The following is a 27,177-nucleotide window of genomic DNA, read 5'->3' as shown; positions in this document are numbered from 1 at the left end:
TTCAAACAGCTTCTTCTAAGTCTTTTTCAAAGTTAAAAAAAAAAGTGTTGTTGATGACTTAGAGAGCAGGAGTGGGAACAATCATATGTAGTCTTGCTTGCAGTTCACCATGAAAAGCCTAGGTTTAAGTTAGTTCTATTATTCTCATTATTTTATTATTCTCATTGACCAGAAATTCAAGGACCAGAAATTAAAATTCCCATTAAACTTCATACTGACAAGGAATTACAAGACTAATGGTGAAGACCCTGAAACTCCATTTACATGTATTGAATAATGAGTGCTCTGGATTTCATAACATATGAACAAAACATAAGATTCCAAACCGCATTAGACTGTTTGTAGAACTTGGGAAAGAGGCCATACTAGACAATTGCATCACACATATTCCATCCCTTTGTATGCTATCTTCAAACTCCTACTGAAGGAATGGTTTACCTTATGGAGTCTGAAGGACATGCTTAATTAACATTTGAAATCCAGAGTTATAGTAGATGAGATGATGACATTTGTGAGAAAAGAGAAGGATGGATATGCCTTCTTTAACATTCTGGAATGTTTTTTTATCTTAAATTGCAGCCATCGTGTCTTTCTTCATTATACTGTCCAGAAAATAATTAAGGATGCTGAGACAAAGACTAATGACACTGTGAGCAAATCAAGTTTCAAATACTTTCAAGATTGGCTGAGGGGCATGGGCTTTTATGTTTGCAGCTAGCCTGGTGACTAAACAGATTAACAAAAGTACTCTCAACCAATGTAGTGTACTAATTAAAATAATGATTAGGGGTGAGGGAGTTTTATACCTCCATTTAGCCTGAAACTCTCTTGAGCCACTTACTATTACTCTAATTCACCTCACAGGATCATTGTGAAGATAAAATCTCTGTATACATTGTGATTTGTCCACTGCACAAATTTTCTTGAAGGAGGTAGAAATGAAGCAAATAATACAAACTTAGCATAAAAAGTGGCAGAATCCTCCTCCTCCCTCTTTTTTTGTAGCTAGTGTTTGCAGATAAACTTCCTTCCAGGCCTTACATGGAAGAATTGTATGAGCTATTTTCATTCTCCATAAAGATTACAAGGTACTGAAAGAGTTCTCTTTCTCAATATTATCACTGACCATCTCAAAGCCAGGTCCATTTAAAAAGATGGAACAGGGGTATAATCTTATAAAAATTGTGCTACTCTTCCATTATTCTGAAAATAGTAGTATAAAAACTGGAAAGAAGGACACATAACCAAAACAGAATACCAGCAAATAGCCCAAAGCAAGGATGAAGTCAGGAAAGCTAAGGCTTAGAATGAACTAAGACTTGCAACATATGTCAAAAATAATTTTTAAAAAATCAACATGGAAAAAGCAAGAAAGAAGTCAAGGAAACAATTAGTTCACTAACGGGAGAAGATGGCAAGGAGGTAATGGGTAGCAGGGAGAAAGTGGAACTGCTTAATTCATTCTTTGCAACTGTCTACTCAAAAGCAAAAAATAGTTCAACTTATCAAAATCGGGATTGTAAAAGACAGAATAGGAAAAAAAAGTTAAAACAGGCAAGAAAATTGTAAGAGAACATCAATCCACCTTAGACAAGGTGAAATCATCAAGACCAGATGGATTACATCCCAGAGTTCTGAAAGAGCTGGCAGATGTGATCTCAGAACCACTGAACATAATCTTTCAAAGATCCTTAGCACCAGAGGACTGGAAAATAGTTGATGTGGTTACAATCTTTAAAAAGAGGAAAAATGGATCCAGAAATCTATAAACCAATCACTATGATATCAACTCTGGAGAACATTTTTCAATATCTTAATAATGATTTAGGTGAAGGAATAGAAGGGGAACTCATCAAATTTGCAGATGATAACAAGTTGGGAGAATAGCGAGCACTTTAGAAGACAGACTCTAGAAGAATCTTGACAGACTTGAACATTGGGCCCTATCCAACAAAATGCAATTCAGTGATGAGAAAATTAAGATCTTACACTTAGGCAGGAAAAACCAAATGCACAGGTATAGAATACTAGCTCAACAGTAATGACTCTAAAAGGGACTAGGTGTCCTATAGGACAACCACTTAAGTTTGAGCCAGCAGTGTGCTGCAGCTACCAAAAAAGCCAATGCAGTCGTAGGCTGCATGAACAGAGGAATAGCATCAAGATCACATTAAGTATTAGTACTGCTTTATACTGCACTGGTAAGATCACAATTGGAATACTGGTTACCATGATAAAAAAAAAATGCTGAGACTGAAGGATAAAACTATATAAATCATGATTTGGGATAAGAGATAGTACGGGAATTGCTAGGTCACTTGAAAAATTGTATTCATTTACTTAATAAAAAATTATTTAACTTATATACCACCCATTTCAGCAAATAACTCTGGATGCATAATACTATAAATAACTAATGTGCACTACTAATAACTAGTGCCTTGTGTGGAATCTCCCTGACCAAAGGTAAGTGACCAAATTAATTGGCATAGCAGTGCTGGCTCTTCTGCCTTTCGTAATGGCCACTTTTGTTATATTTTTTAGACACCTCTAGCACAATTGCAGTTGTACTAAAACTAAGGAAGGGGGAGTAGGGGAGAGAATTTATGAATTAAGGCTCTATATCTTCCATCCTATAATTAAAACAATAAAAAACCTCTCTCCTCTTCTTGTCTATTAAGATCTCTTCATGCAATGACAATGAACCTAGTTTTAAAACAATTATTTGCTCAATATAGAAATGTACCTTCTTTATAATTTCCCATGAGGTGAAGCTGTGGCTACTCTAGAAACAGAGCAATTCTTGCTGCTGGCACCCATCACTGCCTGCCATATATTGTTTGCAGACATATATCACTTCTTATATAATCTTATTCAAACAGACAGAAGTAGGCAAAGAAATTTTCTATAAACTATACTTTAAATGCTCTCTAGTGTAACTGTTGCCGGTTCCAAAATGGCGAATGGAAGTTATGAGAGTAATTTCCTACCTAATAATAATTTCATTTAAACCATGTCCTTATATGTCCAATTAAAAAGGATCTTTAGGATGAAAGTGTGGAGGAAAAGTACATGTATTTCAGTTGGATGCAAAGAGTTTCTCCTTCCTGTGCTGCTCTGGGGGACTTACTTCCAGATGTCCATGCAGATAATCGAACTCACTATCCTAGAGGCAGAAACAAATGAAAAAAGTAAACATATAATTTACAGCCTGTTAATTATGGTTTTGGTCAACTACAATCCATGTAGGCTGCTAACATTTTGGCTTTATTTCTATTCCAAGGGGAGGAAAATACTTCAATATAATATGCTGAAATGACAGTTTGGGGGTTTTCCACACTCAGCCATCAGCTGTTTATCTCCCATATGTAAACCAACTTAAAAAAAACAGCTGCGAGCCTTTTAAGGTAGTCCAGTCAGGAAACAAAAGCCATGAGTACTAACACTATCTTCATGGTAAAGTTATAGTAACAGAACCTTGCAAATCTGAAAGCACTTTCCCCCTCCCCTGCCTTTACTTTCCAGAGAATTAGGGAAGGTCCTTTCCAAGACTACTTTCTCCACCTCATCCCTCTGCTGAACTCAGATTTTTCTTATCAGACTAGGCTGCAGGTCTTCCTGTCTCCCAAGGTTATTCTCATATCCTTTTACATCAGCTTAAGAAATGCTTTCCCAGATTCTCCCCATTTCCTCATGTTTGGCCACTGTGATAGCCAGGTGTTCTCTCCAGACCATGGTTAACAAGGCATCTGATGGTGGATTCCCTGCTTCTTTTCATCTGCCAGCCATGCCAAGAAGACAATTGGTAATTACTTTCTCTTCTCTGGGTAGGTCATTTGAGGACTGGGAGGGTTACATTTCTTCCTCTCACTTGGAGGCTGGAAGAGGCAACTTGGCAGAACTCTTGTCAATTACATCCAGGAAGAAGAAAAAGGAGGTCTGGACAAATGATAAGGTAAGATAAACTTTATTGTCATTTTTTAACTGTGGGCACAACAGCACACATCAAAAATGAAATTTAGTTGCCCGCTCTCAAAGTGAAACACATACATGACACACACCTAATCATACTATGTACAACATATGTATAAACCCACACCCCTACATATACATAACAAATAAATACCTGGGTTGAACCTGTTAAAAGGGAAAAAAAATGCCCAGTATTTTACCATTCCTCTGATATACTTGTTAAAATCCAAAAACAAATAAAAAAAACCCTATCCAACATTTCATCCAGCTTTCATGTCAGCCACTGGCAACCTAATACCAAATGGCCACTGAAGACTGAAAGTAAGGCTGGGGGGAACATGCTTGCTCTGGAGTGAAGGCATTGGTTTGTGCAAGAGGCAATGAAATGCAGCAAGTAGAGCAGACAGCCTTGCTGCACTAAGGAGAAAGGAAAGCACACCTTCTGATGCTCAGCAAGAAAACCAGGGTGGAGGTCACCTTCCAAACAGGTTAGGTGCAGACGGAGGATGATCTCATCTGTACCTGCTCTCCCAAAGTAGTAGGTGACCTATTTATCACACTGGGGTAAGCAGGAAGAGCAGAATTGTCCTAAGTAAAAAATCTTGAAATGTTCCTTAAAAGAGAATTGCAAAGTAGCTTGATACGGAGTGGTAATTATGCTGTTCTGTCTTATTTAGCAGAAATATTTAATGCTTTCTCTAAGAAACAGAAATATCACTATTAAATTTTCTCATAAGAGAAATCAATTATTATTTATCTGTTGTTAGAATTGTAATAGTAATAGTAGTAAAGTTGGAAGGGACCTTGGAGGTCATCTAGTCCAACCCCCTGCTCGGGCAGGAAACCCTACACCATTTCGGACAAATGGCTGTCCAGTCTCTTCTTAAAAACTTCCAGTGTTGGAGCATGTACTGCTTCTGGAGGCAAGCTGTTCCACTGATTAAGTGTTCTCACTGTCAGGAAGTTTCTCCTTAGTTCTAGGTTGCTTCTCTCCTTGATGAGTTTCCACCCGTTGCTTCTTGTCCTGCCTTCAGGTGCTTTGGAAAATAGATTAATTCCCTCTTCTTTATGGCAGCCCCTGAGATATTGGAATACTGCTATCATGTCCCCCCTTGTCCTTCTCTTCGTTAAACTAGACATACCCAATTCTCGCAACCGTTCCTTATATGTTTTAGCCTCCAGTCCACTAATCATCTTTGTTGCTCTTCTCTGTACTCTTTCTAGAGTCTCAACATCTTTTTTACATCGTGGTGACCAAAACTGGATGCAGTATTTCAAGTGTGGCCTTACCAAGGCATTGTAAAGTGGTATTAATACTTCACGTGATCTTGATTCTATCCCTCTGTTAAGGCAGCCTAGCACTGTGTTGGCCTTTTTGGCAGCTGCAGCACACTGCTGGCTCATATTTAAGTGATTGTCTACTAGGACTCCGAGGTCCCTCTCACAGTTACTACTATTGAGATGGTGCCACCTATGCTGTACTTGTGCATTTGGTTTTTCTTGCCTAAATGTAGAACCTTGCTTTTTTCACCATTGAATTTCATTTTGTTAGTTAGTGCCCAGTGTTCAAGTCTGTCCAGATCCTTCTGTATCTTAAGCCTGTCTTCTGGAGTGTTGGCTATTCCTGCCAGCTTGGTGTCGTCTGCAAATTTGATGAGTTCCCCATATATCCCTTCATCCAAATCGTTGATGAAGATGTTGAAGAGTACTGGGCCCAGAACAGAGCCCTGGGGCACCCCACTACACACTTCCCTCCATATAGATGCAGTTCCATTGAGGACCACTCGCTGAGTACGGCCGGTCAGCCAGCTAAGGATCCATCTGGTGGTGGTTCTGTCTACCCCACATTTTTCTATCTTGTCAAGTAGTAGGTTGTGATCTACTTTATCAAATGCCTTACTGAAGTCCAAGTAAATTATGTCCACAGCATTCCTCTGATCCACTAATTTTGTCACTTGGTCAAAGAATGCAATCAGATTTGTCTGGCATGATCTATTTTTGACAAACCCATGTTGGCTTTTAGTAATGACTTTGTTTGCCTCTAGGTGTTCGTTGATTCGTTGTTTGATTATCTTTTCCAGGATCTTCCCAGGTATTGAGGTCAGCTGATAGGTCTGTAATTTCCTGGATCCATTTTTTTTCCTTTTTTGAGGATGGGAACTACATCAGCTCTTTTCCAGTCCTCTGGTAGTTCCCCTGTGTTCCAGGATCTTTGAAAAATATAGTTCAGTGGATCCGATATCACATCTGCCAGTTCCTTGAGAACTCTGGGGTGTAATCCGTCTGGTCCTGGCGATTTGAACTCATCTAGGCTGGACAGGTGCTCACTAACGATTTGCTTGCCTATCTTAACTTGTGTTTCTGTTTTGTTTTTTGTGGCACTATTTTTGATAGGTTGGTCTGTTTTTTCCCTTTGTGTAAAGACAGATGCAAAAAATGAGTTAAATAGTTCTGCTTTATCCCTGTTGCTTGTCACCTTCTTGCCACTTCCACCCACTAATGGACCAATCATTTCCTTCACTTTTTTCTTGTTTTTTACATGTTGAAAGAAGCTTTTTTTGTTATTTTTGACTTTGGTCGCAAGCCTCAGTTCATTTTGAGCCTTGGCTTTCTTCACTTCATTGGTAGACTTTTGATTTCAACCAAACAAATTAGGACTGATTCTAAAACTTGAGGAGGCAACTTGCAATATGGAAAATATTTCTCCAGATTTGGAAGACAAAGGACAAAGAAATGGCATCCTATATCCAATTAGTCTTAGAAAGCTAGGCTGGAAAAGTAAAAAAGAAGAAGGGAAAAAAAACTAAATTGAAAAGTCAGAGTGGATCCTTGCAAAAGGGCTAGATTCATGAGAATATCAATCAGCTAGTTTTCTGCATTGCACCATCAACACAACCTATCTGCTTTCCTAAGAGACAGGAGGAAAGGATGGTCTTTTCTAGCATCAAAACTGGCTGGGGAATGTTAGGTCAGCAGAAAGTAATGAAACAAGAGCTATTAATCCCCATGCTTCAGGATATAAACTGATTACCAGCTGGGATAAGAAAGAAATGTGCCCCTGTAGTGTAGTATTGCACACCAAAGTGCAGGATGGGAGGCTTGTTCTTGTATACAGTCATCAGGGACTGACGGTGAAAAGAAAGAAGCTAACAAAACTAATGGGTCATTGAACTACTAGTCAGCTGCTAAGCCCATCTTTTACAGCCCCAGTGGAGTTTAGCAAGGATACAAGAAATGACATGAATAGAGCTGGCTTTGAGGATGGGAGTAGAGAGATTTGGTCTCATTTCAAGACCATTTTCTTGCCTATTCATTAGCCATAATCCACCTGGTACATTATGCCTTCCTTTACTCCCTTGAGCTCTGGGTGAAGATCTGTTTTCCTTCTTTGAACTGGCTCACGCTGAATTCTTTTATTCTGCATTATTCAGTGTTTCTGAGCTAAGACAACTGTTAATATTCACAAAACTGTTTTAATACTTTTGACAGAAAAATTAGCACTTTGTTGATTTGTCTGTGGAAGAGGAGTTTTTCCTTCTCTTGCAGGTAGGAATCATTTTGAGATTGAGTCAAAGTTGCCTTAAAACATAATCACCAAATTATCATTTGGCTCTCAACTTATTTACATGCTCACATAAGGTCTCTTATATGATTGCATGCACAATGGTATATACAGCAGATCTAATTGATGGTAAAATAATGACCTGTGCATGGGGATGTCACTATGTAAATGCTACAATTATGTACTCGCATCTCACAATATCTGCCTGATGACATCATCAAATATATTTCATAATTTGTCCCCTTTCCCCTCTGCAGATGCCCAACCACCCATCATGATAAGATATCTATATTCAATGAAGACGCAATTAAAAATCAACAATTAATTTCAAAGCAAAATAGCATATTGTTATTATTGCTCAGAGCCATGGTAGCGAACCTATGGCACGCATGCCACAGGTGGCACACAGAGCACTCTCTGTGGGCACGCACGCCGTCGCCCCAGTCCTAGGCCTTCAGCTGGGTTTTATAAAACCTTTTCACTTTAGGCCTCTGCCACCGTGTGCAAAAAAACCCCAAGGTTCAATCAATCAGTCAATTTCAACTTCTCGCAGGAAAAAAAAAGATCTCGCAAAGTTGGAATTGATTGATTGAACTTTTTAGTCCCACCCAGTCTGCCGTTACCACTGCAATGCCCACTCAATGAGCCACGCCCACCCAATGGGCCACACCCACCTGGCATCCGACGATACATATGTGGGTTTTGGGTTGCAGTTTGGGCACTCGGTCTCTAAAAGGTTCTCCATCACTGACTTAGAGGTTAACTCCCAGCCTTTAGCAAAAGAAACTAATCACATGAGTGGAAATTCAGGAGAGCTCAGTTCCTATACCTGGTTGAAGCCTATTGTTAGATTAATCATTAATGTACTTGAAGTAATAAACCTAATTATTATTTGGCCAGGCTAAAGTGTGCTTAGCCTCTAAAATTCTAAATCTTTGGTCAACCCAAGAAGTTTGTTGGACTCCTCAGTCTTTACAGGGCCTGTTATCCTTTCATCATTGACATTGCCTATAGCTGTGTTTCTCAAATTTGGCAAATTTAAGATGTGTGGACTTCAACTACCAGAATTCCTCAGCCAGTGTGGCTAGTGTGAAATTCTGGAAACAGAAGCCCACACATCTTAAATTTGCAAATTTGAGAAACACTGCTTTATAGTACCCAAGGCCTAGAAAGATCTGGGGAAATTCTTGGATTAAGTATCTCCATTGCCGCCAAGTAAGGAAACTCCAAGGCTCTCAACTTTTTGGATATCATACAATTAATACATTTGGAATTCTGAAAACAGATCATAGGTATTTTCCCTAAATAAGTGCCATGAAGGAAGCTAGGAGGGGCTAGTTATTAAACATAATTTTGCTTTCCAGATGCTGAAGCCATTCTCTTCTTGCTAACTCCCCAAGATGCTCCATACTACTGCCATTTATTTTTATCTTTCCCCCTGATAAAATGGCACAATTTCAGACAAACCACTGAGCAATCCAAGTTGCCATTTGTTTATTCTAAGAATACTTCTGAGTGGCATTCTCAGAAATAAAAAATCAAGCTAGATGGTCACTTAGCTTTACAAACTGGAGGGCTCCTATTCTTTTAAATAAGAAACAAATCCAAAAGAAAGTTATGATAACAATTTGTGAGGTGAGGAACTGAGTATGATAGACACCAAAATATGGTTCTATAGACTCTTTTTCTCCATGGACTCCATGTTGGAGAGTGATATGGGAGCATGAGGAAGAGGGGAGATGATTGAGGGAAGGGGAAAGAGGCAGGAGGAATTGCAGTGGTGATGGGCTTGGAGAGATATAGTGGGAAATGGGAGAAGGGCACTCTAGAGGAAGGTTTTCATTGTCTGATACTATGTTTTAGTCCACTTGCTTACCCCCAGAATCTGGTCTCCAGAGCTTTAGCAACCCTGGACTCAATATTAGACCAGTCTGTAATAAAGCACACATCATCCATGACTTGATCATGAATGAGAAGGCTGACCAGATGTACATTATTAGCAAAGAGGGAAGGATCCCCTCTCAGAAATATGCCCCACCCAGATTTTAAGTGTAGCACCAGCCACAATTCCAAGAGTGGGAGTGTGGCTGCTGTCATCTACAAATTTCTGGTGGCCTTTAGGGACACTGTCCCAGACATGTGTGAGACCCTGATCATAAAATTGGGCTGCAAGGATCAATTTATCTTTCTTCCTCTGGCATAGCAGTGTCCTTGTCCAAGCTTCTCAACTCTGTGACTGAAGGGATGATTCTACCTGCCTTGATGGTGGTGGTAATGTACCCCCTTCTCAAGAGACCATCCTTGGACCTCACAATGATATACAACTTTCCTTTTTCCAGAAGGCTGTAGAAAAGATGGTAGCTATTCAGCTTCTGCAGGCCATAGATGAAGCTGATTATCTAGACCGTTTTAAATTAAGGTTCAGGTTGGCTATAGTACAGAGATGGTATTGGTTGTTTATGAAATAAGCCATCTTTAGTTTTGGATTACATTTCTCCAAACTTCCCCAATTTGAGGGTTCTCCTAGACTAATAACACTTGCTTGAAGAGAAGGTGGTAGTCATGCCTAGAAGGGCCTTTGCACAGTTCAAGCTTAGATAGGCTTAGATGCACTCATTTAGTGAAGAAATGTAGATGTCTCATTTAACATCCACACCACTTAACAATGAATTTTTGGGGGCCTTTTGGGGTAAGGATAAGTCAAAGACTTCCTATATTTCATAACAGGTTACCTTAAGCTGAATATTTCAACACAACACATTTATTTCTATTCATCTCATCAGTATAGCATTAAGTAATTGTTACAGTTAAGAAGATATGGTTTCTTGAAAAATAGTGTTATTAAAGCTGATCAATAAGCTTATCAACAGCTGATAACATTTTAGCCGTCTTGTCCCACTCGCTAAAAAACAGGCTTTTTTACAGGGCATTTTTGCCATTATGGTCCCTATGAGTGAAAAAGGAGAAATATTTTTGCTGCTCATTATACTAGCTAAAGGACCTCTTGGAATGACAAGGCCATGATTAGAACTACATTTCATACCTGATGCATTTACACTTCAGTCCTAAATCATAGCAATATCTTATGATAATTAATTGTCTACGTTTATATCTGGGAAATGTGAAAAACATGAAGGGACATTTTATCATGCATCGCAAAAAATACTAGAGACAAATATGTATGATGACGCACAAAATTTAAAATTTTAATATTTACTTGAAACCAAGATTTATGAAAATTACCAAGAGATATTTTAGTTTCATTTTGTAGGAAGAACAATGAGAGATTACATTTTTGACTGCCAAATTTAAATTAAGAATGGAAAATGTAGATATAATTGTTTTGAAGGAAATCCCTTTCAGAATCTTGAAAAAAGGAGAGCTTAGTCTTTTTTCACAGATATCTTAAAGAAGAGAAAAATTGCCTTTTGCTGGGACAAACTTGAAGGAGTGGTATTTACCTACCCAGAGCAAAGGTTGTATTCTATAGAGAAAGGCAAGTATTTCATGATTAAACATAAACTAATTTTGGACCCAGCTGAAGAAATGGATACAGACAAGTAGTTGGAGGTAGATCAACCTCAAAGACCTGTTATCGAAGAGATTGAGATGGCTGCACATGGACTTGCCACATTATCTAAAAATAGAGAATAAGTTTATAACATGGAATATGAATGGGGCTAATGCTCCAAGTGTAAAAAATACTTCATTATCTGAAGAAACTGAATGTTGATATAATCTGACTTCAAGAAACAGACATTAAGATACAAGATAAGAAACTAAACGCCACTGAAGATGTTACATAGACTGGTAACAAAATGTTCAGAAATCAATCCACAAGCTCAGAGAATGAACTTTCACCCTCAAGATAAGAAATATTTAATAAATAAAAGATTAGGAGAGGAATTTATATCAGCTGGTTTAAAAAAGATTAATGGAGTCATTTTATATATAAAACCCCAAGATAAACCCAAGTTAATTCTAGCAGATGAGTATGGTAGATTTGTAATTGTGAGAATGGAGCTTAATGTAATAAAATCAATAGTAATTAGACTTTATGTGCCAAATGATGATAAAATAATTTTTTTGAATATCTTATGGATCAACTATTATTTTTTTCTTATGAAAACTGGCTTATTTTGGGGGATTGGGATGGAGTGGTTTCTCTGGTTTTGGACAGAACATCTACTAAAGGGATTAAACCTTCTCAGGATAAATTAACAAAGGCTTTTTTCAAGATGATGAACAATTAGCATTGATAAGATTAATGGAGGCAAAGAATTGGCACTGCTAGAGCAGGACTTTTCAACCAGTGGTACGGGTAACACCTGTGGTACACTGGCACCTAGCAGGTGGTACGCGACCATCCTAGAAAAGTAGTGGGGGAGGGGAATGAGCTGAACCGGTGGCAGCACCACACAAGTCTGAGTGAGAGATGGCTGGAGCTGCAGGGCTGTCAGGGCTCAGGAAGCGCCACGATCAGCGCCAGGCTCCAGCTGGAGCTCGGCGCTGATCCTGGTGCTTCTGCTGAGTCCTGAAGAAGCACCAATCAGCTGGAATACAGCACTGATCCTGGTGCTTTTGCTGAGTCCAGAAGAAGCACTGATCAGCTGGAATGTTGCAGCATCTCCAGGTTCTCGTGATTTACATTCAGATGCTTGACAACTGATTCATATTTATGACGGTCACAGTGTCACAGGGTCATGTGAAGTGACCAAAACCTGCTGCAACCACCCAGCAGACGGGGGAAACAAAAACCAAACACCCCCCCCCCGCTGCCAATACTCATCAGAAATGCTCAAAACAATGAAAACCTTGGACAGGAGGAAGAGTGACGCCGGGTGGGCAGGCAGGTGTCTTGCTCGACTGTGGCTTGGAGGGCACTTTTTTCAGTGCCATTGTAACTTCAAACAGTCACTAAGCGAACTGTTGTAAGTCGAGGACTACCTGTACTTTATCAAGTTTTTGACGCCTTGCTAGGCGACTGGTAGTACTCGGATGTTGCCATATCCTAAAAGTGGTACAATGGGTGAAAAGGTTGAAAAGCCCTGTGCTAGAAAATATACTTTTTTTTCAGAACGACATAAATCCGTGTCAAGAATCAATGTGATATGGATCTCTAAAAGTCTTACAAGTTGATATTTTGCCTAAATCTTTCTCTGATCATAACCCAGTTCTTTTGATACTTAGAAAAAAGAGCTTGAATTATACTGTAGATCAGTGGTTCTCAACCTTTCTAATGCCGTGACCCCATAAAACAGTTCCCCATGTTGTGGTGACCCCCAAGTGGGTGTGGCCACCAATAAGAGGAAGTAGGACAGCTAGGGAAAAGGGAAAAAAATGGCGGACTGCGTTGTTTGGAGACCCCCGTGAAATGGTCGTTTGACCCCAAATGGGGTCCCGACCCACAGGTTGAGAACCACTGCTGTAGATGGATATTAAATGAATATTTTTCAAAAGGAGATGATTATAAAGGACTGTAAAAAGAAACCAAATCAATATTTTGATAACCTGGATAAAGGGACAAACTTGATGACTGTTTGAGATGCTACTAAAGGAGTTATGAGGGGCTATTTATACAACATAATTGTCTAGCGAAGAAAAAAAATCCCATGAAAAGATGCAAAAGATATTGGATGAAATTAGAAAGAAACTGAATTGAAAAAGATAACTACAGACTCCAAAATTTACCTCAAATTAAACTGTTACATCAACAATTGTCTATGTTAACAGTTAAAGAAATATAAACTAAACCTAATAATGTGAAAGAAAGGCATTTTGAGTTTGCAAATAAACCAGGAAGATGATTGGCATATAAATTAGGAAGGGAAAGGAAAAAAGAATGATCAAGAAAATGTATGAAGGTGACAATGTAATATCAGATAATGATCTTATTAAAAAGTCATTTCATAATTTCTATTCCAATCTCTATAAGAAGCAAGAATTTGACATGCATGAAATAAATGAATATCTGCTAAGACAATGCTTACCTAAACTTTCACAAGCTCAGAAACAGCTTATGAGTGATCCAGTGACCTTTGAAATATCAGAAGCTATTAAAAAATGAAACCAGATAAAGCTCGAGATGGTCTTACAGGCCAATATTATAAATGCTTTGAGGATCAACTCCTTCAGCCACTAAAGGATATAATGAATGGAGCATTACAGAAAGCAAAGATGCCTCAAACCTGAAAAAGAAGCTAATATTGCATTATTACGAAAGGAGGGTCAGGATGTCCTGAGGATAATAAAAAAAAACTACAGACCAATTTCATTATCAAATAATGACTATAAACTTTTTGCTGCAATTTTAGCAGAAAGATTGAAGAAGGTTTTACAGGCATATATTCATGAAGCTCAATCTGCCTTTTTGCCAAAAAGATAGTTAAGAGACAATGTGAAGAAGAGACAATGTTTTGACTATTACTGAATATTTACAATATCATAATGAGAAACAGGCAGCTTTAATATTTTTGAATGCAGAGAAGGCTTTTGACAACTTAGACTGGGTTTTTATGTTAAAGTATTAGAAGATATGGACTTCAGAGAGCATTTTATTCAAGGGGTCACAGCAAGCAAAAATTATTATTAATGGAGATTTAACTAAATCATGTGAAATTCATAGGATATAAGACAAGGATGCCCCTTATCTCCTTGCTGCTTATATTGGTACTGAAAGTTTTGAATAGAGATATTAGGCAAGATGAGAAAAATAACAGGTATAAATGTCAAAAAGGAAGTTTATAAATTGAGAGCATTTGCTGATGACTCACCTATTTTTGCAAAATCCAAAAATACAGAATATTTGATGAAGAAAATAAATGAGTTTGGACCTTTAGTGGGCTTTAAAATAAACAAACAGAAAACAACGATGCTTGTTAAAAATATGTCCGATTGTGAAATATTGAAATTGTATTTTGATGCTTGTTGTTTGGTCTGCCTAAAAGAGTGGGTGAGTCTCCAAAACAAGAGGTTACTCAAGCTACAGGGCCATGAATTAAGATTTGGATGGCACAGCTATTTATGATATGATAAGGTTAAAGTAAGTGTTGATTTTCATAATTACTCTGCTAGATGTGCCATCCTAAGAGTTTGGAATAAATATAAAATAAAGATCTCTGGAAAGATGCCTCTTTGATACTCCTCAGGAAGCTTTTTTTTTTAAAGAAATGATGGCGAGGCCAGACTGGTGAACTTATTGTCAAATAATATCTTTCAATTATTATTGACCCTATCCTCAAATCTAAAGAGGAGTTAGTATCAGAAGGACGTGTTTGCTATTGTTTTACATATTTACAATTTAAAAAAAGATTTAAACTAGACAAAAAGTTATGTATTTGATTTGGTGAAAAATAAATTTGATATCCTACTGTGTAGTATTGATGAACACATTATTGCTAAGTTTTATAAATTGTTAGTAAATTTGAATTTGGAGAATAAGTATGTAAAGCATTGTATGATTTCAGTGGGCAAAGAACTTTGGATATAATGTAATGTTTGAACAATGGGAGAATATGTGGATGAAAGGTCTAAAATTCACATTAAATTATAATTTAAAAGAAAACTTTTATAAGATGATGTATTGTTGGTATCTAACACTGGATGAATTGTCAAGAATGTATAAAAGTATCTCAAATGAATGGTGGAAATATAAATATAAAAAAGAAACTTTTTATCATTTATGGTGGACATGTTTCAAAGCCAAGAAATATTGGAGTAGGATTCACATGTTAATACAGAAGATTCTTAAAAGTGAATATAAAGGTAAAACCAGAGACTTTTCTTTTAGGCCTAATGGAAAAGAACTTGAATTTTTTTTGGAACTTTGATGTTATATATGTTGATGGCAGCAAGATTACTTTATGCACAAAAATGGAAAGACATTTTGATTCCCATAATGGACAAACAGCTGCAAAAGTTGATGGAATTAGCACAAACAGCTAAATTGACAGCTTTAATTAAAGAAAAGGACACAATTTTATTTCCATTTGGAAATGGCTTTTGGACTCTGTGCTTAAGGTGGGAAAAAAATGAAACTTTGATTTTGGATTTTGCCGATTAGACAGGTCTGTTGTTGTAGAATGGCTAATATTATTACATAAAAATAAAAAGTTTAGGTTTCATATGATTACCTTATTCTACTGCATCTAAAGGAAGTCAATGCCTTTTTTTCTTTTCCCGCTTTACTGTATACCTTTATCTCTTTCCATTTTCCTCCCTTATTTTCCCCTTATTTTCATTTTTCTTTGTATTCCATATTTTATATTTTGCTAACCTAATAAAAATTTTGAAATTTAAAGAAACCAAAACTTATGGACAATCAACACTAGAAAAGACTCATGGACAATTAGTTTTACATATGGTAACTGCATGAAGCTACCATTTGTGCAAAGATGGAAAAATACAGAAATATCCACAATGGAAGAAGGGACTGTTAAGATAGTAGAACTTGCTGAAATGGCTAAATTGGCCTGTTTGATTAGAAGGGAAAAATATTTTGCAAAAGACCAGAAATCCTTTATAGACTTGTTGAAAATGGATAGAAATGAATTGAGGATTTGAGGATTTACTGATTAAAGGTGTTGTTTATGGGAAGAAGGGAACCATGTTATGTAATTTGGGAGGGAGGTAATCTGCTGCAAAAATTGGAAGCTGCTTCTTTAAATATTTTTCTTTTTCTGTCTCTTTTTTGTCTTTTTCTATGACTTTTACTGATTTTTCAGTTATTCTTTTATTTTTGCATGTCTTTTTCTTTATTTTAATCTTTGTTTTTGTAGTTTTAATCCTATACAAAATTATTTTTCAATAAAATATATGTAAATTAATAAGTGAATAAATGTTTAATATATGCCTTTTCCTTAGACTGAAGTTATCCTTCAATCAATTATGACTATTCTGTCCATTACTCTAACCAAGCTTCCATTCTAAAATTCTGTTTGAGCCTTGATGGAATAAAAATCAAAACAGAAAATTCTACTCATTTTTTGAAACTTACATTTGGCTTGGGATTTTTTTTCCTGATATCCTGAAAATAATATTCTGCAGAGAAAATAAGAATAAAGATCAGGTTTTTTTTCATTGCAACTGTTATCCAGGAATAGACTGGGAAGTGTTCTCAAAATACATTGCAGGATTATTATCTGGCAACCTATGTGATTCTCTTGTAGCTTCAAGGTCTGCTTTTAAATTACTCCAAATGCTGGGATAGTGGCCAATATATATTTTAAATTCATATATTAAGGAAGAAATCAGAAGAAAATATTTCCTTGATTGTGATGATATTGTACAGCACCCAACTCTATTCTTCCCTTTTTAGTTGGCTCAAAAGTTATATCATAGATCAGTATTTCTCAGCTTTGACAACTTCAAGATGGGTGGACTTCAACTCCCATGCTGGCTGGGGAATTCTGTGAATTAAAATCAACCCCTCTTAAAGTTGCCAAGGTTGAGAAACACTGCTGTAGATATTTCCTTATTTATATATACATACATATGCATACTTCTCAAATTCTACACAATGTGTACTCTTTAGTCCTAAAAAGGATCAAAAACTGGTTTTTATTTTCACAACAGTCAATCTATAAATGGGGAATATTTTTTTTTTAAATGTACTTTTACAATCCTGTTCTCACACATGAAAGAGCAACAATGATGCTGCTGGACAGATACTACAGTATAGTGTCAGAGAGTTCTTTCTTAAGCATAGCTATTCCTGTTCTACCCCTATAAAGGATAATCAGGTGAACTGTTGGACAGTTTCTCTCCTACTAATAAACTGCCTGGAAAAGGCAAGCAGAGGAGAAACTGGCTAGCTGTTCACCAGCTCTTCACAGTTGTGCACTACATTACTGGGCATTGTCACTGTTGCCGTCCTCTTGAATCTAACCTGGCCTGATGGCAACAGCCTCTGAGTCTTTACCAAGATTCTACATGGAGGATGAAAACCTGAAGATTCTTCTCTGATCTGCTTTGGAAATGATCAGGCATTTGTGGGTTTGACTTGAGCTGTTTTAATTCTTCCTGTACTTTCTCTCTCCTTCTCTCCCCCTCCACCCCTCCTGTTTTCTTTCTTTCGTTCCCTTTTGATAATCCCTCCCTTCTCAGTGGTGCAAAGAATTTTTTTCCCCTCCAGAAAGCACAGTGTCTCTGAGAAAGGGGACAGAAGGAAGAAGAAAGGGAAGGACTGCTTTCAGGATTTGGTTCGAGTCAAGACGAGAATATAGTCCATAAAGGTTTTCAGTGAAGCTTTTCAAATGAAATTAGAAGCCAAATATTTGCTACTAAAAGAAGGAGGACTGCATATCTACTACCTCTTGGGATTGCATAGAAAATTCTGAGATTGTCTTCTGATGATGCTACATATTATATTGATTTCTTCTATTCTCATCCCCTTTCTTTCAACTTCCAACCATACTCCCACCCATCCTACTTTTTTCTTTTTTGGGGGACTAGAGAATTTATTTTGATTGTGCTATTTGCTTTGGAGAAAAAACAAGAGCTTGACCTCTCCACTAGAAGTGGCTTACAAAGAACTATATTATCTTTTCATTTTTGACTGGATTTTTTAAAAAAAAATCTTCTTTTTTGCATTGCTAAACAAAACAAGGTTTTTTCTATTGTGGAAATTAATCTTGGCAAGAGAAAGCAGTTTTAGTAGTGAACTGGAGTGGCATACAGATGGAACGGTGTATTTTTGGATTCTATTGCTTAGTTCTTATGGACCCAGGTCAAGTTTGGACTGGAACACTTAATCCTCAGAAACGTGAGTCAGAACTGCAGGTGGAGGTCAAAGGCAATACCACATTGGGTCCGATCTTAGAGGACACAATTGTAGCTCCCACAGAGTCCATCTTTGGGGGAGATCGGTGCCTTGGTTATTATGATGTAATGGGTCAGTGGGATCCTCCATTTAACTGCAATTCAGGGATCTACAATTTTTGCTGTGGGACTTGTGGTTACCGCTTCTGCTGCCAATTCACAAGTGGAAAACTTGATCAAAGTGGTTGTTCAAATTACGAGACACCGGAATGGGTCAACACAGGTCAACCACCACCTCGAGTGGATGAGACTCCTCAGAATCCTACCAAGGACAAGACCAACATGATTGTATACATTATCTGTGGTGTGGTGGCCATCATGGTGCTGGTGGGTATCTTCACCAAATTGGGACTGGAGAAATCCCAGAGCCCTCAAGGAGAGATTACCATGTCCAGGTAAAGCATTATAATATGCTTTCACCCGATATTCCTTATGTTTATCTTACTTGGAATTTTTTCCAACAGCATTGGATATTTAAATATGCTCATCCTGTATTTTATTTTCACTTTCTGGCTGTTAAAATTTACAAAGTTAATTAAAATCTGTCTTTTTTTTTTCCTCCTCTTTCACAGTTCCCAATTACCTTTTTGTTATGTCCAAATTCTCAGAATATAGACTAACAGAAGTGCCTGTAAGGAACAACAGAATCATGCAAATAGATGGAATGAGTCAAAGATGATGCTTAGCAAAACACATTTCTTAAATGGGAAGGATGTATAGATAGAAAAAGTCCATATTTCTATAAAATGTATACATTGTGAAAATAAAAGTTTTACAATAAAAGAGAAAAAATAGTCCTACCAGAGCAGGATTACTTCTTAATTGATGATTGAAATGAAAGTTAATGCTGTCATTAAGTAAATGAAAACAGAATCTCAATACTTTAAAATGCACTGTATTTCCCCACAGTTTTAAAGCAAACAAATATAGAAAACTGAGTGTTTGAATGGTCCAGTGCCTGTGTTTAAAGGGACATAGCTATTTTAAGGAAAAAGGCTTTCAGATTGTTGGTAAATTGTAGAAAATTTTCAAAACATGGTAGAAACAACACGTTATTTATTTGAAGGAGGGGGGGAAAAAGTTTGCAAGGCACTTTCCCAACTTAGCCACCAGAAACGTTATGGGAAATTGAAGTGGACGCAATGAATGGAATTGATAATAATGGAAGCAAGAAGGGCTGAGGTTAAGAGTTTGTTTCCTTCTACCATTTAAGAAGTCAAACAACTTTATGGTCTTAAGATGCCAGCTATTTGCAGGTTGATAGGCGACTCTTCCTCTGGTTCTCGCTCTACTGTTCTCCCAGTTGTATTCTCTTACATTCAGGCTACTGCAAACTCTTTCTGCAGCATACAAACGGGTGTGTGCATGTGGAGTGTGTGGGGGGGGCTTCTTCCCACCCCCTCGCCTTTAAACCTTGTTATTGTTGTTAGTTTCTCCAGAAGGTTGCCACCACCACCACCCGCAGTAAGAGAAAAAAAAAAAATCCCTCCCCTAAGGGGAAGTTGGATCTTCCGGCGCCGCGCGGGCTTACGAGTCACGAGCTCGGCCTGCCTGGCAACCTGCTCTGGAGTTTCTTCCTCTCCCTGTTTGCAGGAGTCCAGTAGGTGGCACCGGGCGCGACGAACTAAAGCGCGGAAGAGAAACGGGAGACGAGTCCCTCCCCACCGCATGGCAACCTTTTTCAATGCCTGCGCCTGCCGGTTCTGCGCCCGGGTGGAGTTTTTCTGTTACCTCCCGGCCACAGCCCGAGGATTCCTGGCCCCACAAGAGAAGCTTGGTCGGGGTCCCGGAACCAGGCCTTCGTCCCTCAAAGAGCTTGCACCGCCTGCGTCTGCTGACCTCGTAGCTGCCCACCGAGCGGCTGGCGAGGAGAGGTTGGGCAACCGCGAGTGGGCGGGAGCTCGACAATCTTAGTAGCGCCAAGCCACAGCATCCCGCGAACGGCGATCCCCGGTAGCAATGGCTCTTTTCTGTGGGGCCCATCTGAAGGGAACACTTACCCAGCCTTCTGCCTCTTCAGCGGGAACCCTCTTGTCCAGGCGAGGATATAACTTCTGCTCTGCTGCAGAAATTCAAGTTGGAGGGTAATGGCTCTGCAGCTACTCCTGGAGAGATGACTTCTGTATTGCCAACCAAAAGGCAACTCTTCCACCCATCCTTTCTTCCTGAATGGACTTCGATAATTCAGGCGGAAACTTTGGGACGATTTCAAATGGAAGGCTTTTCTATGATTTTGCAGTTCTCTCCATAAAGTATCCACCTACCTCTTGCTTAGAGGGGAAAACCTCCTCCCCGAAAACTTTCATTTAAATTTAATACATTTCCAAACTCAAGCAACTCCCTAGAAAAATCCTTCCCTGATATCATGATCCTGGTCTATGTGGTCTATAGCCACCAAGAAAATAACTGTTTTTAGCTGACACTAAATGACAGCCTCTCTTATCCAAGACAAGTTCCAGTTCTGAAGGCAGAGTCTCTGTTGTAAGATGAGCAGCATTAGTGGTATGAAACCTAAGAGCTATCAGTTGTATTCTGAGATATACAAAATATAGCTTGGGCTGGTAAATGGCTTGGAATTAAGGTCAGGGTGATTTTGAGCACGTGGCCAGACCAGAAATTTCTGACCAAGTACAATTTTTCACTTGTAATTATCAGACATTTGGGAATTAAATTAGCCCAAAATCTATCAGCATACAGTAAATTATTCATCACTATCTGCTATTCCTGGTCTATTCTAGTAGCAGGTTTTAATACATGCAAAGTTTAAGACATGTCCGGTTACTGAATGTTGAAAACTAAAGAATAGATCAGAATTTTTAAAAGAAGGCTGAGTTTGCATGCATAATGGAGAAGAAATAGAATCTTATTGTAATTAAATTCTGTGAGTAATTAAAGGAGGCCAAGTAGAAGAGAAGATGCCAGTGATAGAAGAAGAGGTAGCAAAATGAAGGTAATCTAGGGATTCCCAGGTAAAGAAAAGGCAGCAGCTTTTCTGGGGTGTGTGTGCTTTGGAGAGAATAAAAAGTGCGTTTTGCCACTAACTGGGGGAAAATTCTTAGTTGGCATAATGAATATTGAATTAAAACATGGTTTGTTTTAATAATGATTTGTATAACTTCAGCAATTTGACACAAAACATCATAATGATTTATAAATCATAATAGTTGTGTTGACACATATTAAATTTAAACTGAACAATATAATGACTTAGGTTATTGTCCAAATTTTGCTGCTTCAGACATTTAAGGACAAATATCTGAAGATGTATCAGTTCACCTAAGGATACAGTGCTAATGTACCACCGGTACTGGCCAGCTAAACATACCAATATACTTTGTTGTACTCCAAAATAAAGGCATACAAATAGAAGGATATTGTGTTTGCGGGCTATTTTAAATTATGCAAAAAGGTCTTATTTTAAAGACCTAAATCAGTTCATGCAACATTTAGATATAACGGTGGCCAACACAAAACTGGACTTGAATGAATGAATGAATACCTAGAACTTAAAACAAAATATTTTTCTGTGCTTGGCAGAATTCAGCCCATTTGATAAATGTTTTAGTCTACTTTTATAAATGAAAAACATATATTTTAGATATAGTTTCTCTAAGGAAATTGGGATCTTTGCTGAGCAATTGTTACCATACTATTTTTCCATGTCTCACTGGAAAGTAGAAATTTAAATGAAAGTGATTTGGTTAATCTTGATGCAAAGAGCAATTGCTGAACTTTCTTGGAATTTTGTATCGTTTGGGGAAGTAGATAATGCAGATGAAGAGAAATATTCTGCTGAACAATAGATAAAACTAGTATTTTATTACCTGTATTTTGCCAGGCAAGAATGAGGAAGAACCAAACCTTTTGATTTGCTCACACTTTGCATCTAATCTTTGCTAATTTAGCAGCTTCCAAGCAGCTCTTTTGTCCTTTATCACAAGAGAAGGTGTTTCTTCCCATAGTCTTTGATCAAATAAGAAAACTGTTCCAACCCAGAGGAGGATCAAACAATGAGAAGACAATTGTCATTAGGATCAGTTCAGCTAAATGAAGAGTGGGATCTTTTTGCTGAATTATTTTATTAATTGAGCTATGCTATGCCTTTATATCCCAATCCCTGCTTTGTTCTGCATGGGTGTATGGGTGTGTTTTCCTGCCAGAGTCATCATGGTATTTCCATTTTCTTCCATTATCTTCAAATCTCATTGGTTACTCAGCCTTAATCTGCATAATATAAGCCTTGTTGTATCTTCTTTTAGAATCAGTAATCTCATTCTGATAGAGAACTCAGCCTGGCCACTTTGCTAAATCACAAAAAATATAAGAAGCTGATGGAGGACAAAAGTTCTATTTCTTTCTTTGGAAAAATGGTACAGGAACTGATCTGGTCTGGAATAAATGATAGCATCACATCTAACAGGATTTCCCTAGGATTAGGCGAAGATACAAGAATGAAGGCATATCCTGTAAGTGAAGGTACAGGAGTTTATGTAAAGAGTGTCTAGTCAGCTATATTTGCAGGCATCCATGTACATTCAAGCAACATAAAGGTTACATATGCCATAAGTCATAGTCACATAATTCAAATATACATCATGATAGTTGAGTTTGTGCATCAGCATAAACTAAAACTAAATATAGCACACTCTAGCTTCTTGCGATATTTGAATCAGAAACAAGGCTGCTGCAGAAATAAATATGAAGGTGTAGGGAGTGGTCCTACATCATGAAAAAGCAAAAGAAGATATACATATAGTGCCTTGGGCCTAAATAATACTGCCAAATCTGCCAACAGTGTTTGAGAATTATGGCAACGAGCTCTGTGCCCAAACAAGGGAAGCTTTGATTGGTAAAGGTACAGCAGTGCTTTATTTGTGTGGTGACATATGTGCAGAATGAAGTCTATTTAAAGGATAGGTGACAAGGATCTAGATGGCAAGAAGAGGCAAAGGAAGGATCAAAATAGCATCGTTATGATTTATGCACGTTTTACTTTTTATTTCAGGTAATACTGTGTTGTACTTTTATATTAAATTAAATGCATTAAGGGTAACATTTTCCAGAATTAGCCAAGTGCTAAGAATGATGTCAGAGTGAGAGAGTGTTAAACAAGCTTCCTAAACACAGTCCTGTATTTTTATCTTTTATCCAGTGGTGCAGATAATATTCTTATATACATTAACCCTGGGGTCTTGGTTTGCAATATTCTTAATGTTCCAGCAAGCTTTCTTAATGAAGGTTAATATAATGAGAAAATGATATGTGACCCCAAACCAAGAAAGTTGGAGAGCATTTCCACATACAACATCACAAAAATGGAGTAATATTTGTTATGCTTAATATATGCCTGCTATCATAATGAATGTTTATATATTATCACGGATACAATTCTGAGTTGCAGATTGGAATTCCTGGGTGACATGTACAATCATTTTCATAGAACCAGAAAAGATAATACTGTACTGTCCTACTTTGCATAACCACTGAGAGATAATATTTCTCAGCTAGTGGTGGATTTAATTCTTAGGAATTCCTTGTTCTTCATACAAAATTAAACTCATCAGAAAGCAAAATAACATAAACATCATTTTCTAAGCCCATTTAAGCATATAATTATCATTGTCCAGTTTTGGTACAACTGTCAGCTAATCTCAGAACATCTAAAACATCCAAAATCCCAGCATACCAAGCCTATTTCTTCCACTTCTCCTGTATTTGAACTACTTAACCTGATAAAGAAGAATTATGGAGAACTCAAAAAGGTTGCATATCCTCTTCAAGCACAGAGTAACCTCATGGCAAGTTAGTCAGAAAATAAATTTAACAAATAAATAAAAATAAATAAAAATATTGCTTGTTCCTAATAAAAGGAACCAGCTAACTCTGGATTTTGGAATCTCTTGTTTCTCAGAAAAAGTTGATATATAGAATGCAGGTAATGTTATTTACTGCAGAACTATATTATTTTCTGAACTGGGTTACTAAGGCACGCCTTTTGCAGGTAAAAGGAGATATATCCTTAAATTTTTGTTACTGTGAGGGACTAGATTTTGGTACTCTCTAGGCAATGTGCGGAATTCTTCTCTTCAGAGATGGAAATGGTGGTGACTACAGAATAGAATAGAATAGAATAGAATAGAATAGAATAGAATAGAATAGAATAGAATAGAATAGAATAGAGCTGGAAGGGACCTTGGAGGTCTTCTAGATCACCCCCCTGCTCAAGCAGGAGAACCTATACCATCTCAGACAAGTGACTGTTCAGTCTCTTCTTAAAAATCTCCACCTACGATTTCTGAAGGCAAGCTGTTCCACTGTTCCACTGTTGTCCTCACTGTCAGGAACTTTCTCCTTAATTCCAAGTTGCTTCTCTCTTTGATCAGTTTCCAACCATTGTTTCTTGTCCTGCCCTCAGGTGCTTTGGAAAATAATTTGACCCTCTCTTCTTTCCGGCAGTCCTTGAGATGTTGGAACACTGCTATCATGTCACCCCTATTTCTTCTTTTCTTTAGACTAGCCAAACCCAAGTCCTGCAGCCATTCGTCATATGTTTTAGTCTCCAGGCTTTTGTTCATCTCTGAACATTTTCCAAGGTCTCAACATCTTTTTCATAGTATGGTGACCAAAATTGGTTGCAGTATTCCAAGTGTGGTCTCACTAGGGTTTTATAAAGTGATACTAATACTTTGTGTGATCTTGATTCTATCCCTCTGTTTATACAACCCAGGATTGTATCAGCTTTTTTGGCTGCTGCTGCACACTGCTGGCTCATAGTCAAGTGATTGTCCACTAGGACTCCAGTACTCTCTCACAGGTACTGTTTTTGAGCCAGGTCTCACCTAATCTGTACTTATATCTTTGTTTTTTCCTGCCTAAATGTAAAACTTTGCTTTTCTCCACATTAAAACTCATTTTGTTGGATAGGGCCCATTGTTTAAGTTTGTCAAGACCTTTTTGAATCCTGAGCTTGTCTTCTGGGGTGTTGGCTACATATTCCTGCCAGTTTAGTGTCATCTGCAAATTTGATGAGTTCCCCTTCTATTCCCTCATCTAAGTCATTGATGAAGATATTGAAGTGTACTGGGCCTAAGATGGAGCCTTGTGGTACCCCACTGCTTACTTCTCTCCATGTGAATATAGTACCATTGAGGACTACTCGTTGAGTACGGTTTGTCAGCCAACTACAAATCCATCTGGTGGTGATGTTGTCTATTCCACCTTTTTCTAGCTTACCAAGCAGTAGATTGTGGACTACTTTGTCAAATGCCTTACTGAAATCTAAGTATACTATGTCCACAGCGTTTCGCTGGTCTACTAATTTGGTAACTTTATCAAAGAATGAAATAAGATTGGTTTGGCATGACCTGTTTTTAACAAACCGGTGTTGGCTACCAGTTGTAACTTTGTTTGTTTCTGGTTGTTCGCAGATCTGTTTTTTTGTTTATCTTTTCCAGGATCTTCTCAGGTATTGATGCTAGACTGATTGGTCTGTAGTTTCCTGGATCTGTTTTTTTTTCTTTCTTTCTTGAAAATGGGAACCACATCAGCCGTTTTCCAATCCTCAGGTACTTCCCCGATGCTGCAGGATTTTTGAAAGATATGGTGCTATGGTTCTGAGATAACATCTGCCAGCTCCTTCAGAACTCTGGGATGTAATCTGTCTGGTGATTTATATTCTTCAAAGTCAGATAGGTGTTCTCTTACCATTTTCTTCCTTATTTTAATTTTTGCTCCTAGTTTGTCTTTCACGGTATTATTTTTTTGGGTATGTTTTTTATTATCCTTGATTTCTGTTGCAAGTCTTTGTTCATTCTGAGCCTTTGCTTTCCTAACTTCATCTTTGCATGTTTTGGCTGTCCGCTGATAATCAGCCTTAGTTATGTGTCCCTCTTTTCATTTTTTGTACTTGTCCTTTTTGTCTTTCAGTTTGTCTGAGAAATCTTTGTGCAGCTGTGCTGATTTCTTCTTGACTTTCTTCTTTTTCTTTTTCAATAGTATTGTGCTGGAGTGGGCTTTTATGATAGCATTTTTCAGTTTCCCATGCTTCTTGAATTGTTTTCCCCTTTAGGATTTTCATCCATGGAATCTTTTCTAGATTCTCTTTGAGTTTGTTAAAATCAGTTCTTTTGAAGTTTAAGACATTGGTTGAATTATTTTCTACTGCTTGTGTTTGCATTATATTGAATTCCAGTATGATGTGGTCACTTTCCCCCAAGGTTCTGGCACCTTCAACTTCCTCTATCACTTCTTCTCTATTAGTAAGAATTAGGTCCAGTATAGCTTTACTTCTAGTTCCCTCCTCTATCTTTTGGATGATAAAGTTGTTGGCTAGGTTGGTTAGGAATCTGTTCAATCTCCCACTTGCTACAGAGTTTGTCTCCCAGCTGATATCTGGGTAGTTGAAGTCTCCCATTACAACTGTGATATGCTTCCTACGTACATTAGTTAACTGGTTAGCAAAGAGTCCATCTATTTCTTCTGATTGGTTGGGTGGTATATAGGATACCCCTATGGCATGTCATTTTTTTCCCCCTTTTATATTGACCCATATAGATTCTGGAGGGCTTTTATCTTAGATTATTTCTGTAGATGTATAGTATAATGTCTAAATAAGGACTGGATCACTGAGATGCAGCTGGGATCAAGCCAGATAGCCTAGTAATGCAAGCCAAGAAGCCAGCAGTGAAAGGTAGTAGGACTGACAACCAATCCCCAGACAGATGGTATGACTGGAGATCCTGGAGCACTGGGGAACTACCAGAGGATTGGAAAAGCGTTGATGTAGTTCCCATCTTCAAAAAAGGGAAAAACATGGATCCAGGAAA

The 27,177-nt window shown here is 37.8% G+C and overlaps 1 protein-coding gene across 1 annotated transcript in view; it reads left to right on the top strand.

The window, feature by feature from the left end:
- The first annotated feature begins 17,257 nt into the window (after positions 1 to 17,257).
- The window catches only part of SHISA8 (shisa family member 8), a 30,439-nt gene continuing 20,519 nt past the window's right edge, over positions 17,258 to 27,177 (top strand). The window contains exon 1 of the mRNA XM_039335594.1: positions 17,258 to 18,747. Coding sequence (XP_039191528.1) covers positions 18,212 to 18,747 — 536 coding nt within the window. The 5' untranslated portion in view covers positions 17,258 to 18,211. The remainder of the gene's footprint in view (positions 18,748 to 27,177) is intronic.

Source organism: Crotalus tigris, unplaced genomic scaffold, assembly GCF_016545835.1.
Source record: "Crotalus tigris isolate CLP2741 ecotype Arizona unplaced genomic scaffold, ASM1654583v1 scf7180000017644.4837335, whole genome shotgun sequence".
NCBI lineage: Eukaryota > Metazoa > Chordata > Lepidosauria > Squamata > Viperidae > Crotalus > Crotalus tigris.
This window is presented reverse-complemented; position numbering and strand designations above follow the sequence as displayed.